Source organism: Ranitomeya variabilis, chromosome 2 (assembly GCF_051348905.1).
Source record: "Ranitomeya variabilis isolate aRanVar5 chromosome 2, aRanVar5.hap1, whole genome shotgun sequence".
NCBI lineage: Eukaryota > Metazoa > Chordata > Amphibia > Anura > Dendrobatidae > Ranitomeya > Ranitomeya variabilis.
The window spans coordinates 638,680,535-638,695,378 of NC_135233.1; the positions used below are offsets into that span (position 1 = coordinate 638,680,535).

General features: G+C 45.8%; 1 protein-coding gene and 1 long non-coding RNA gene across 2 annotated transcripts in view; both read left to right on the forward strand.

Annotated features, from left to right (window-relative positions):
• The window catches only part of TNNT2 (troponin T2, cardiac type), a 331,594-nt gene extending 320,760 nt beyond the window's left edge, over nt 1-10,834 (forward strand). Inside the window, exons 12-14 of the mRNA XM_077292793.1 lie at nt 6,615-6,705; nt 6,787-6,827; nt 10,796-10,834. Coding sequence (XP_077148908.1) covers nt 6,615-6,705; nt 6,787-6,827; nt 10,796-10,805 — 142 coding nt within the window. The 3' untranslated portion in view covers nt 10,806-10,834. The remainder of the gene's footprint in view (nt 1-6,614; nt 6,706-6,786; nt 6,828-10,795) is intronic.
• A 1,267-nt stretch (nt 10,835-12,101) lies between these two features.
• LOC143809790 (uncharacterized) overlaps nt 12,102-14,844 on the forward strand; it is a 47,180-nt gene continuing 44,437 nt past the window's right edge. The window contains exon 1 of the long non-coding RNA XR_013222458.1: nt 12,102-12,893. This is a non-coding gene — a long non-coding RNA (uncharacterized LOC143809790). The remainder of the gene's footprint in view (nt 12,894-14,844) is intronic.

Consider the following 14,844-nt stretch of genomic DNA (forward strand, 5'->3'; position numbering starts at 1 on the left):
ATTTCCTCCACTGCTTCTGAGTCCTCCACCTCCTCTAGGGTTTCCAACTTCCCCCTCAACCTTTCCGTTAAAGAGACACACATTCCAACAGTGCAGTAAGAATACTGCTCACCACCGTACTGTGCAGCCAGGGATCACCACAATCAGGCAGTGTTAAACTTAATATGTCTTGGAAATTGCAGTCACACAAATAATTGTAGTGGACAACTATCCAGTCTGAGTTAGAGCAATGGCTATCTCTACTGAACCTGTAGCCAGTGAAGGATGTGTGCGATAATGGTGCCAAAATGGTGGCGGCCCTAAGAATGGGCAACCTCACACATATGCATTGCATGGCACACATCTTCTACCTGGTTGTACAGCAGTTTCTCCACCCCACCAATTTTTCTGTCTGGATGTGCAGCTGCATAAAGGAATGTCACTGTTTGCTTACTTCCGACGAATGCATCTCACAGGTCATCGACTTGCATTACTACACAACTCTTTCAGCCTACTGGTTAACCATTTGATTTGTGTTGTTCTGACATGGTGGAATTCCATTCTGCACATGTTCCAGCAGCTATGGCAGCAGCGACGAGCCCTGGTGCAGTATGTCCTTTTGCATAGCCTATGTCAATGCAGTACAGACGTGGTGCAAATCATGCTTGCTGAGTGGGATAGATGAAGGACCTCTGCACTATGCTGCACCGTTTCAAAATGGCTACAAAAGATGGTTAGTGCTGACGATGCCATCATCAGCATCTGTATTCCGGTCATCTACATGCTATTGCACACAGTGATTTGTCTGCGTGTGGAGGTGGTGGTCCCACAGGAAGAGGTGGAAGCAGAGGAGGATGCCGAAAAGATAACGATATCTTTAGGCTCCGGACTCTCATCGTACAGGTGGTGGGTGGATTACAGTGATCAAAGGGGACTCATAGTACCAGACAAACTGTTACTGAAGGTGCAGGAGTCGGGAAACAAATGGAAGAGGAAGAGGTGATGGAGGCATAACAGTCAGGAGTTGAAGAAAATAATGCTTCCCTCTCTTGTCCGTCTGAGGGGACGGAGCGTTATTGAGTGTTATCCAGCCACCTACACACCATGGACATGGACCTCATGGAAGCACCCGACACATAATGACCTTCTTTCTACACTATCTTCCACATGATGCCCATATTCCTAGGGTTAGAAATAGTGCTGACTACTGGGTTGCCAATCTGTTAGACCAACGGTAGAATGGTAAATGTTGCCAGATGCTTTACCACCTGGAAAGGGATCCACGCATGTTGAATTATCAAAACACGCTTGAAGACAAGAGTGGTTTCCTCAAGACAGCAGTGAGACACACAGTGTGCATCGCTGTCAGGGCTGCCACTAGGCATTTTGGGGCACCATACTGGCAAAATTTTTGGGGCCCCCTTGAGACTCCGCCCAGGCTCCACCCCTTTAACTGTCCACAGTCAAAAGATTTTTAAAATCACCACCAAGACAGGGTCGGGCACTACCCTACTCTAACCTATTAAACATTTGTTAAAGTATCCAATACAATTTAGGTATATTTTTATTTATTTTTCAATTTTTAAAATGACCAATACCACATACAGGGGACAAATACCACCGCACCATGACCAGACCACATATTACCACCATATGATCACCAATAATACCGCACAGGGGACAAATACCACAGCACCATGACCAGACCACATATTACCACCACAAAGTGACCAAATAATTGCACATGTAAGGAACAAATACCGCCACACCATGGCCGGACAACATATTACCACCACATAGTAACTGAATACTACAATACTGATCAGTAAAAAACACAATACTAATATCACCATAAGTGCCAGTATTCACAGGAGATCTGTACTTTGTATGCAGTGTCTGTGTACAGGTAATACAGTGATCACTGGTGATATTATATACAGGAGCTCTGTATATAATGTATAGGTAATACAGTGATCACTGGTAACATTATACACAGGAGCTCTGTATATAGTATACAGTGTATAGCATCAGTGTACAGGTAACACACTGACTCACCAGTGACGTCTCTAGGTGAAGTCCTTCATCTTTGCTTTTAATCTTCATCCAGCACAGACCACCGTCACTTCATCCAGCCCGGGCTCGTCTCTGCAGGAAATAACAGTTATCTAGAGCACCGCTTGCAGAACACATTACTTATTTTTTTCCCAAATTCTAAACTACAACAGATGAAGAAAAAAAGCAACAGTGTTGGTCTGCACATTAACAGGACCACCCCACCCCCATTTAAAACAGTATCCTCAAAAAATAAAATAAATACATTACTGCAGTAATAATATCCCTTAATTAGCCCCTATGGTAACAATATTCCCCATCCTGGCCCCGTGTGTCTCATTCCTGGCTGCAGCCATATGTTCTCCTATCCTGCCCCCATGTGATGTCCCATCTTGCCCCATATGCTCTCCCCACCCTGTCCCATGATCTTGCCCCATCTGTCCCATGATCCTGCCCCATCTGTCTCCATCAAATCCATCCTACACCATCTGTCTCCATCCTGCCCCATCTGTCCCATGATCTTGCCCCATCTGTCTCCATCCTGCCCCATATTCCTGCACAATCTGTCTCCATTCTGCCCCGTGTCTCCATTCTACCCGTGTCTCCATTCTGCCCCGTATCTGCATTCTGCCCCATGTCTGGATTCTGCCCCAGTGTCTCCATTCTGCCCCTCGTGTCTCCATTCTGCCCCTCGTGTCTCCATTCTGCCCCAGTGTCTCCATTCTGCCCCCTTATCTGCATTTTACCCTCTTGTCTGCATTCTGCCTTTGTGTCTCCATTCTGCACACATGTCTCCATTCTGCCCCAGTGTCTCCATTCTGCCCCAGTGTCTCCGTTCTGCCTATGTGTCTCCATTCTGCCCCCGTGTCTGCATTCTGCCCCAGTGTCTCCATTCTGCCCCAGTTTCTGCATTCTGCCCCAGTGTCTCCATTCTGCCCTCATGTCTCCATTCTGCCCCATGTCTCCATTCTGCCCCAGTGTCTCCATTCTGCCCCGTGTCTCCATTCTGCCCCCGTGTATCCATTCTGCCCACATGTCTCAATTCTGCCCCGTGTCTCCATTCTGCCCCAGTGTCTGCATTCTGCCCCAGTGTCTCCATTCTGCCCGATCTGTCTCCATTCTGCCCCGTGTCTCCATTCTGCCCCTGTGTCTTCATTCTGACCCATGTCTCTATTTTGCCCCACTGTCTCCATTCTGCCCCCATGTCTCCATTCTGCCCCACTGTCTCCATTCTGCCCCCATGTCTGCATTCTGCCCGTGTCTCCATTCTGCCCCAGTGTCTCCATTCTGCCCCTCGTGTCTCCATTCTGCCCCTCGTGTCTCCATTCTGCCCCTCGTGTCTCCATTCTGCCCCATTGTCTCCATTCTGCCCCAGTGTCTTCATTCTGCCCCCTTGTCTGCATTCTACCTCGTGTCTCCATTCTGCCCTCGTGTCTCCATTCTGCCCTCGTGTCTCCATTCTGCCCTCGTGTCTCCTTTCTGCCCTCGTGTGTCTTTTCTGCCCTCATGTCTGCATTCTGCGCAGTGTCTGCATTCTGCCCCCAGTGTCTCTATTCTGCCCCCAGTGTCTCTATTCTGCCCCAGTGTCTCCATTCTGCCCCCGTTTCTCCATTCTGCTCCAGTGTTTGCATTCTGCCCCAGTGTCTGCATTCTGCCCCAGTGTCTGCACTCTGCCCCAGTGTCTCCATTCTTCCCCCAGTGTCTCCATTCTGCCCCCGTTTCTCCATTCTGCCCCAGTGTCTGCATTCTGCCCCAGTGTCTGCATTCTGCCCCAGTGTCTGCACTCTGCCCCAGTGTCTCCATTCTTCCCCCAGTGTCTCCATTCTTCCCCCAGTGTCTTCATTCTTCCCCATGTCTCCATTCTGCCCCAGTGTCTCCATTCTGCCCCAATGTATGCATTCTGCCCCACCATCTTTATTCTGCCCCCGTGTCTCCATTCTGCCCCCTTGTCTCCATTCTGCCCCGTGTCTCCAATCCTGCCCCTGTCCTTGTGTCTCCATCCTGAGACATTGCGGCTTGCCGCTTTCAATTAAATTAATAATATTAAAAAATAAAAGAAAACCCTTCTTACCTGGCCGCACTCCTGCGGCGAACATCCCTCCCGGCGTTTCAGCGCGCACTCGCCGGCAAATGACAATGACGTCATACGCCGGTGATACGTGTTGATGTCAGCCACCAGCCTCTGATTGGCTGGCAGCTTTAACCATTGCCTTGCGGGCCCGCACAGGCCCGGAAGGCAAACTGAACCTGCGTCTCGGACACAGGTTCACGATAGAAGCCGCCTGCCGCTGGGGCCCGGGCCCGGTGAACAGAAGAGACGGGGCCCGATGCGGGCCTCCTCTGCCCACCCGGCCCCATAAGCCAGTCAGGGCAGTAATGCCCTGATGGCGGCCCTGATCGCAGGGCAACAATCCCGGGAACATCAAGGTATCAATGTTAAAACATTAGCAGCACCAGTGTAAGTGACAAAAACAATTTCTGTGAGTGATTTCACATATTTTTTTTACAACAGCCTGTGCACCAGCTGAACAGAGTATAAGGGCTCATTTCCTCATGAGAGTAAAAAATCGGTCCGATTTACGGACTGAAAAGACGGATGTAAAACATGCGATAGCCATGCGAGTGCCATGCAATTTTCGTTAGATTTTTAATCGCACCATTCGTATTCCGTCCGTTTTACATCTGTATGACATCCGTATGCCATCCGTTTTTTTTTTCTGTGCAACTATTTTTATGCAGTCATTTACAGGACCATTTACAGTGTTCTATGCCACAGAATGGTAAGGTATCCATAAAAAACGGACGGAATACGGATGGTCTGTATTCCATGCATTTTTTTCTCGCACCCATTGACTTGCATTGGCGAGTCTCGTCCGAGAATCGCAGCAATACGCAGCATGCTGCGATTTTTTTCTCAGTCCGATTTCGGCTGAGAAAAAAATCGCAAATGAAAAGACACCTATTGAATAACATTGGTCCGAGTGCAATCCGATTTTTTTATCGGATTGCACTCGTCCGTTTTCCTCGCAAGTGGAATTGAGCCCTAAGTCTGACACGTTGTGAACATCTTGAGAGGATGGTGCAGGAGTATCTCAAGCTCAATATCAATGCCATCAGGGGGAATTTGTACCCTTTTTCATTTTGGGCTTCAAGTATGGCCAAAGCTTGCTTGTCATGCCCAGCAGCCAGCGTTCTCTCACAACGTGGCTTCAGCGCTGCTGGTGGTGTCCTGATGGATAAGCACATCCGGCTGTCCCTTGAAAGTGCAGACTGCCTAACTTTCATCAACAAGTCATTGCCTCCCCTGTTGCAGATTCTACTGATGTTGGGTCTCTATCTGGTGAGTTGCATGTATAGAAGATGTGTCAGAGCCCTATTATACTGTTTCTACTCTGAGGAAATTGATGCCACTTTAATGGTGTGTGATATTTTTTTGGAATGTGGAGACTCCAAGTTGGGTTGCCTGTGTAAGTAGAGCTCCGAGACATGCACTTACTTTCAGTCTACTACCTGTGTTACTTTCCTTGCATTTTTCTACCGATATTACTGTGTGAAACTGATGTTTGTGCCATCTGAGTTAGGCTGGGAAAAAAACGGAGCTGTTGCGTGAGGCATCAGGGCTTCCAACAAAGAAGACTTACAATACTCTCTTAACCAATGGGTCCTCATTGAAACTTCAATTCAAAGCTGTAAATGCTGGGCCCGACCCTGATGCTTCATGCATGGCCCATGGCTGACTGCTGCTGTGCCATTTGCAAATTTCTACTGTGGGTCAATTGATGCCACTTTTCATGGCGTTTGCCCTTAATTTTAGCTGTTTGGGAAGTTTTTGTCATCTCATAAGGTGTTGTGTATACATTTGGTTTGGCCTCTCATTGAATTTAATGGGGTTCAGATACGTTCATCAAACTGGTTGGCGAACATCTAAACGTTTGACGAATCGAACCATACCAAACTTTGAAAGGTTCGCTCATCTCTAATCATCAATGCCACCGTTTTTTATTTAATGACAAATATAGTAGCTATGATTTGCACAATTCAGTTCAGGGTTGTTCCCTAGTCCTTTTCTTAACAATATTAAAGGCATGATCAAGAACCCAGAAAAGATATCCTTACGGATATGAGTCTGTTATATACCTTGGACGATGCTTTTTTGTTGAGCAGAAGTGTGTTGGAACAATTATTTTTAGAGGTTAGGATCTCACTATGAGGAAATTTATGCAGCATATCTAGTACAAATATTCCATATGGAAATGTTAGGTAGGTACACGTCTCAAAAACCAGAATCTGCAACAATGACATTGCATTTGTGTGGCGTATGAAGATATAAACTTTGATTAGTAAAACAGACGTGCAAAAAAACACGTGACACGCACACTTTGTGAGGTGCAGTTTAGCACTTGCAGCTAAATTTCTGGACTTTTTCTTTTTTTTCTTTTCTTTAAAGTAATTATTCACCCCATCTCAAAAATTATTGCACAAGAAATGCAAAACTCTGATGACAAGCAGCAGCATTTCTCTGACTTTGTGCTATTAGAACATGGACATCACCCTTAGTTTTGATCATACTATTTTATTTCTAGGGCAGAAGCTCAGAAACTGTACAACCATATATACCAATTAGAAGCTGAAAAGTTTGACCTCCAGGAAAAATTTAAAAAGCAGAAATATGAGGTAAGTATATGCCATTCTACAGCAAGTCCAGCTAGTATGCTACTATAACTAATTATATTAACATATTTTTCTGTTTTGTAGATTAATGTCTTGAGGAACAGAGTGACAGACCACCAGAAGCTGTGAGAATTTAAGCCCTTAACTATACATTATATCTTCCTTAGGCCGGAGTCACACTAAACGTATGAAAAATCGGTCCGAGTCTCCCTGCTGAGAGTCGTAGGAGTGTAATGCGAGTGTCATGCGAATGTCATGCGAGTACAATCCAATTTTTCACACCTAGCATCCGATATGCATCCAAATGCAGTTGAATTCCTATCCGATTGCAATGCGATTTTATCATGTGCTTTTACATACAGCAATTCTCTGTCATTTACACATCGTTTTCTATTCGTCAAAATACACACACACATATACAGTACAGACCAAAAGTGTGGACACACCTTCTCACTTAAAGATTTTTCTGTATTTTCATGACTATGAAAATTTTACATTCACACTGAATTCACATCAAAACTATGAATTAACACATGTCGAATTATATACTTAACAAAAAAGTGTGAAACAACTGAAATTATGTCTTATATTCTAGGTTCTTCAAAGTAGCCACCTTTTGCTTTGATTACTTCTTTGCACACTCTTGGCATTCTCTTGATGAGCTTCAAGAAGTAGTCACCTGGAATGGTCTTCCAACAATCTTTAAGGAGTTCCCAGAGATACTTAGCACTTGTTGGCCCTTTTGCCTTCACTCTGCGGTCCAGCTCACCCCAAACCATCTCGTTTGGGTTCAGGTCTGGTGACTGTGGAGGCCAGGTCATCTGGCGTAAACACCCCATCACTCTCCTTCTTGGTCAAATAGCCCTTACATAGCCTGGAGATGTGTTTGGGGTGATTGTCCTGTTGAGAAATAAATGATGGTCCAACTAAATGCAAACCGGATGGAATAGCATGCCGCTGCAAGATGCTGTGGTAGCCATGCTGGTTCAGTATGCCTTCAATTTTGAATAAATCCCAAACAGTGTCACCAGTAATGCACTCCCACACCATCACACCTCCTCCTCCATGCTTCACGGTGGGAACCAGGCATGTAGAGTCCATCCGTTCACCTTTTCTGCGTTGCACAAAGACACGGTGGTTGGAACCAAAGATCTCAAATTTGGGCTCATCAGACCAAAGCACAGATTTCCACTGGTCTAATGTCCATTCCTTGTGTTCTTTAGCCCAAACAAGTCTCTTCTGCTTGTTGCCTGTCCTTAGCAGTGGTTTCCTAACAGCTATTTTACCATGAAGGCCTGCTGCACAAAGTCTCCTCTTAACAGTTGTTGTAGAGATGTGTCTGCTGCTAGAACTCTGTGTGGCATTGACCTGGTCTCTAATCTGAGCTGCTGTTAACCTGCGATTTCTGAGGCTGGTGACTCAGATAAACTTATCCTCAGAAGCAGAGGTGACTCTTGGTCTTCCTTTCCTGGGGCGGTCCTCATGTGAGCCAGTTTCTTTGTAGTGCTTGATGGTTTTTGCCACTGCACTTTGGGACACTTTCAAAGTTTTCCCAATTTTTCGGACTGACTGACCTTCATTTCTTAAAGTAATGATGGCCACTCGTTTTTCTTTACTTGGCTGCTTTTTTCTTGCCATAATACAAATTCTAACAGTCTATTCAGTAGGACTATCAGCTGTGTATCCACCAGACTTCTGCACAACACAACTGATGGTCCCAACACCATTTATAAGGCAAGAAATCCCACTTATTAAATCTGATGACAGGGCACACCTGTGAAGTGTAAACCATTCCCGGTGACTACCTCTTGAAACTCATCAAGAGAATGCCAAGAGTGTGCAAAGCAGTCATCAAGGCAAAAGATGGCTACTTTGAAGAACCTAGAGTATAAGACATATTTTCAGTTGTTTCACACTTTTTTGGTAAGTATATAATTCCACATGTGTTAATTCATAGTTTTGATGCCTTCAGTGTGAATTAATAGCCCTAATGTATTCCATTAGTTAGTGAGTTGGGCAATGAGCAAGTCTGTGGGAGGATCCATGAGGTCATCAGGGTGGGTGGATCCATGAGGTCATCATGGTGGGCGTCATCTTGTATATCAGCACATGGTGTGGTGAAACCGGAAATGGCAGCCATCTTTAGTGTCTTACTTTGATCTGAGAAAGCTTATGTAAGGTTAAACAATACACGTTATGGGTCGCTTCTCTCAATCTCTTATGTCTTGAGGTTAATTAAGTATTTGATCTTATGGCTCTCCTCAACAGTGAGAGTAAGGTGTGGGCTAACTCTCTGCCATTTTCCCAAATTAGGTAATAAAAGAACTTTACTTTCTGTTTGTCATGAGTGGAGGCCACTGTTGGATCCACATACAGTGTAAACTCTTCCTTCCAATGTCTCCAAGTTTGGGACAGATTACATGAAGTGACATCCAATCTCTGTGGGGGCTTCAGACCAGTCTCCATTTTGCCGTAATGCAAGGGAATCTGTACTTACAGGTGCTGTCATCCTCTGTATAGTCCCAGCTTCACACAAACTCTGAGGATTTGCAGGTTCTGTGCCCAGCTGCCACCATGTTCTGTTAGTTGTTTCCTGTAATGGATCACACTGTGTTGGTAATTACAGGCTGATACTTGCAGTGTAATCCTCTATTACATGAGTCTCCTCCACAACCGACCAATAAGTTCCAACAACACTATAGTACACACATAAACGTACTGAGACCCCTAGAGCCCAAATCATCATATAACATATTGCTACACTAACCTGTCAGTGTAATTTTACTGTACGCGGCACATGAATTGCTGGCTTTTCAAAGGACATCGGTGTGTAAAAATCAGACAGCACATGGATGGTCCTAGTGCTGTGCGATTTTTTTTTTACTCACACCCATAGGCTTGCATTGGCAAGTCTCAGCCGAGTCTCGGTGACAATCGCAGCATGCTCTGATTTTACACGCACTGTGAATACGTCCGAGAAAATAAACAGTGATGTGAGCTGCCCCATAGATTTACACTGGGCCGAGTGCTATGCGATGTTTTCTCGCATAGCACTTTCCCATATTCTACGGTAGTATGACGCCGGACTTAAAGCGAGTTTGTCACAAGATTTACCAATGCCATCCTCAGAAATTGTTTAATGTATATTTCTTTAGTTCAATGGTTTTTTTACTATGAAAATATGTTTTAGAATGGCTCTATTATCTAATAGATTTGGAAAATGAAACAGAATCTCTGTCTGATTGACAGCTTTTGTTTTTGTGTTCTCTTCCCTGCTGATCAAGAAATATCACTTGTCAGTTTGAGCTGCAGAGGTCATTCAGGTTGGGATGGTCCTACACTGTCTAATATTAAAAACCTTACCATGTGTCAGAGTTGACCTCAGTGTGTGAATAAGGGCAGACAAAAGGATCGGGTCCCGACCTATGGACTTCAGTCTGGGGATGCCTTTAAATATAATTTACAGCTCAGGAGAGTGAGGCCACACCCCGGCTTGCACAGAATGCAAAAATACAGAGAAAAAGCCCAAAAATTGAGCTTGGTTTTTAGTTGGAATACATGCAACACGTAAGCACATGTTCACATTGGCTATAAAGTGTACAAAACCTACAAGAAACAAAATGAGCAAAACCCCTGCTGTAACTAAATAAGTAAAAAGCAAAGGTGCATTTAGATAACACAAGGTTCTTAGTAATACTGTTTTTGATCAAAAAGAGCATAAAAGCCATCCCTCCGTCGACAATGTGACTCTAATTGGGACGGTCCTATGCTGTCTAATATTAAAAACCTTACCATGTGTCAGAGTTAACCTCAGTGTGTGAATAAGGGCAGACCAAAGCACAGGGTCCCGATCTATGGACACCAGTCTGAGTAAACCTTTTAATGCAATTTAATAATAGGTTTTGTAAGGTTTCTTGTAATGACTTCAGTTAGTTTACCTGAAAAATAGCACAGCATGGTGTGCTATTTGTTCCCGTAAAATGACAAAGAAAATGAAAAAGTATGCTTCACTTTGTCTTTAATTGGAATGTTCAGATTTTGTACCTTACTTCTTTCTATTTTCCCCTTCTCTCCTTTCCCGATCCTGGAATAGTAAAAGGTGAGTCTTTTGGTTATCATTATGAATATTTATTTTTTATATGTACAAAACAGCATATGTATTGAAAAAGGCACACACATAATTGTACATCTACTAATCCTAAAGCCTTTTTCTAACACTTACAACATATTAGGAAAAGAATCTTTGTTATTATAGTGGCATATAGTTATAATAATAATATTTTATTTTTATATAGCATTAACATATTCCACAGCGCTTTACAGGTTGCACACATTATCATCGCTGTCCCCGATGGGGCTCACAATCTAGAATCCCTATAAGTATGTTTTTTCAGAATGTGGGAGGAAACCCACGCAAACACGGGGATAATATACAAACTCCTTGCAGATGTTGTCCTTGGTGGGATTTGAACCCAGCGCTGCAATGCTATCCACTGAACCACCGTGCTGCCCACTAGTTTAATTTTACTTGCAAGAACATACTATTACTTCTGTGAACAGCTTGAGGAAGATCACTGATTGGGGTAGAATAACAAAATAAAATATAACTTTTAATAATAATAACTTAATACAAATAATAATTAGTGATGGGCGAACGTGCTCGCCACTACTCGGTACTCACCCGAATATCACTGTGCTCAGTATACTCGGCGAGCACCAAGTATTTCAGGGATTATTCGGCAGGAGCTCGGTTCTCCGCTCTGCAATTCTGGCGCTCTTTAATTTAAGAGAGTTTAAGGTGTGGGCTAATTCTCTGCCATTTTCCCCAATTAGGTAATAACAGAGCTTTACTTTCTGTTTGTCATGAGTGGTGGCCACTGTTGGATCCACATACAGTGTAAACTCTTCCTTCCAATGTCTCCAAGTTTGGGACAGATTTCATGAAGTGACATCCAATCTCTGTGGGGGCTTCAGACCAGTCTCCATTTTGCCGTAATGTCAGGGAATCTGTACTTACAGGTGCTGTCATCCTCTGTATAGTCCCAGCTTCACACAAACTCTGAGGATTTGCAGGTTCTGTGCCCAGCTGCCACCATGTTCTGTTAGTTGTTTCCCGTAATGGATCACACTGTGTTGGTAATTACAGGCTGATACTTGCAGTGTAATCCTCTATTACATGAGTCTCCTCCACAACCGACCAATAAGTTCCAACAACACTATAGTACACACATAAATGTACTGAGACCCCTAGAGCCCAAATCATCATATAACATATTGCTGCACTAACTTGTCAGTGTGATTTTACTGTACACGGCATATGAATTGCTGGCTTTTCAAAGGACACCGGTGCGTAAAAATCAGACAGCACTTGCATGGTCCTAGTGCTGTGCGATTTTTTTTACTCACACCCATAGGCTTGCATTGGCAAGTCTCAGCCGAGTCTCGGTGACAATCGCAGCATGCTCTGATTTTACTTGTACCGTGAATACGTCCGAGAAAATAAACAGTGATGTGAGCTGCCCCATAGATTTACACTGGGCCGAGTGCTATGCGATGTTTTCTCGCATAGCACTTTCCCGTATTCTACGGTAGTGTGACCCCAGCCTTAAAGCGAGTTTGTCACAAGATTTACCAATGCCATCCTCATAAATTGTTTAATGTATATTTCTTTAGTTCCAATATTGCTTTTAGTTTGCAAATATGTTTTAGAATTGCTCTATAATCAAATACATTTGGAAAATGAAACAGAATCTCTGCCCACTGTTTGATTGACAGCTTTTTTTGCGTTCTCTTCCTTACTGATCAAGAAATATCACTTGTCAGTTTGAGCTGCAGAGGTCATTCAGGTTGGGACGGTCCTATGCTGTCTAATATTAAAAACTTTACCATGTGTCAGAGTTAACCTCAGTGTGTGACTAAGGCCAGACAAATGGACGGGGACCTATGGACACCAGTCTGGGTAAACTTTTTAATGTAATTTAATAATAGGTTTCGTAAGGTGTCTTGTCATGACTTCAGTTACTTTACCTGAAAAATAGCACAGCATGGTGTGGTATTTGCTCGCGTAAAAATGACAAAGTAAATTTAAAAGTATGCTTCACTTTCTGTCTTTATTTGGAATGTTCAGATTTTGTACCTTACTTCTTTCTATTTTCTCCTTCTCTCCTCTCCCGATCCTGGAATAGTAAAAGGTGAGTCTTTTGGTTATCATTATCAATAATTATTTCTTATATGTACAATGTAGCATATTTATTGAAAAAGGCACACACATAATTGTACATCTACTAATCCTAAAGCCTTTTTCTAACACTTACAACATATTGGGAAAAGAATCTTTGTTATTATAGTGGCATATAGTTTTAATAATAATCTTTTATTGTTATATAGCGCTAACACATTCCACAGCGCTTTACAGCTTGCACACATTATCATCGCTGTCCCCAACTCTAAAATCCCTATCAGTATATTTTTTCAGAATGTGGGGAGGAAACCCACGCAAACACGGGGAGAACATACAAACACCTTGCAGATGTTGTCCTTGGTGGGATATGAACCCAGGATCCCAGCGCTGTAAGGCTGCAGTGCTATCCACTGAGCCACCGTGCTGCCCACTAGTTTAATTTACTTGCAAGAACATAATATTACTTCTGTGAACTGCTTGAGGAAGATCACTGATTGGGGTGGAATAACAAAATAAAATATAACTTTTACTAATATTAACTTAATACAAATAATGATAACTAGTGATGGGCGAACGTGCTCACCACTACTCGGTACTTGCCCGAGTATCACTGTACTCGGTGTACTCAGTGAGCACCGAGTGTTTCCAGGATTATTTGGCGGGAGCTTGGATTTCTGCCCTGCAATTCTGGCACTCTTTAGAGTGCCAATGACAATGCAGGGATTGTCTGCCATGCACTGTAATGCCGCAGCCATCTTTGGGGCCCCTCGGCCTCCGATTTGGTGGGCGGGGACCCTCGGCCTCCGATTTGGTGGGCGGGGACCCTCGGCCTCCGCTTTGGTGGGTGGGGCCCGTCGGCCTCAGATTTGTTGGGCGGGGCCCCTCGGCCTCCGATTTGGATGGTGTGGACCCTCGGCCTCCGATTTGGTGGGCGGGGCCCCTCAGCCTCCGATTTGGTTGGCGGGGCCCCTCGGCCTCCGATTTGGTGGGCGGGGACTCTCAGCCTCCGATTTGGTGGGCGGGGACCCTCGGCCTCCGATTTAGTGGGCGGGGACCCTCGGCCTCCGATTTGGTGGGCAGGGACCCTCGGCCTCCGATTTGGTGGTCGGGGACCCTCGGCCTCCGATTTGGTGGGCGGGGCTCCTCGGCCTCCGATTTGGTTGGCGAAGCCCCTCGGCCTCCGATTTGGTGGGCGGGGACTCTCGGCCTCCGATTTGGTGGGCGGGGACCCTCGGCCTGCGATTTGGTGGGCGGGGACCCTCGGCCTCCGATTTGGTGGGCGGGGACCCTCGGCCTCCGATTTGGTGGTCGGGGACCCTCGGCCTCCGCTTTGGTGGGCGGGGCCCCTCGGCCTCCGATTTGGTGGGCGGGGTCCCTCTGCCTCTGATTTGGTGTGCGGGGACCCTCGGCCTCCGCTTTCGTAGGCGGGGCCCCTCAACCTTCGATTTGGTGGGTGGGGCTCCTCGGCCTCCGATTTGGTTGGTGGGGCCCCTCGGCCTCCAATTTGGTGGGCGGGGATCCTCGGCCTCCGATTTGGTGGGCGGGGACCATCGGCCTCCGATTTGGTGGGCGGGGATTCTCGGCCTCCGATTTGGTGGGCGGGGCCCCTCGGCCTCCGATGTGGTGGGCGGGGCCCCTCAGCCTCCGATTTGGTGGGCAGGGACCCTCGGCCTCCGATTTGGTGGTCGGGGACCCTCGGCCTCCGCTTTAGTGGGCTGGGCCCCTCGGCCTCCGATTTGGTGGGCGGGGTCCCTCTGCCTCCGATTTGGTGTGCGGGGACCCTCGGCCTCCGCTTTCGTAGGCGGGGACCCTCGGCCTCCGATTTGGTGGGCAGGGACCCTCGGCCTCCGATTTGGTGGTCGGGGCCCCTCGGCCTCCGCTTTGGTGGGCGGGGCCCCTCGGCCTCCGATTTGGTGGGCGGGGTCCCTCTGCCTCCGATTTGGTGTGCAGGGACCCTCGGC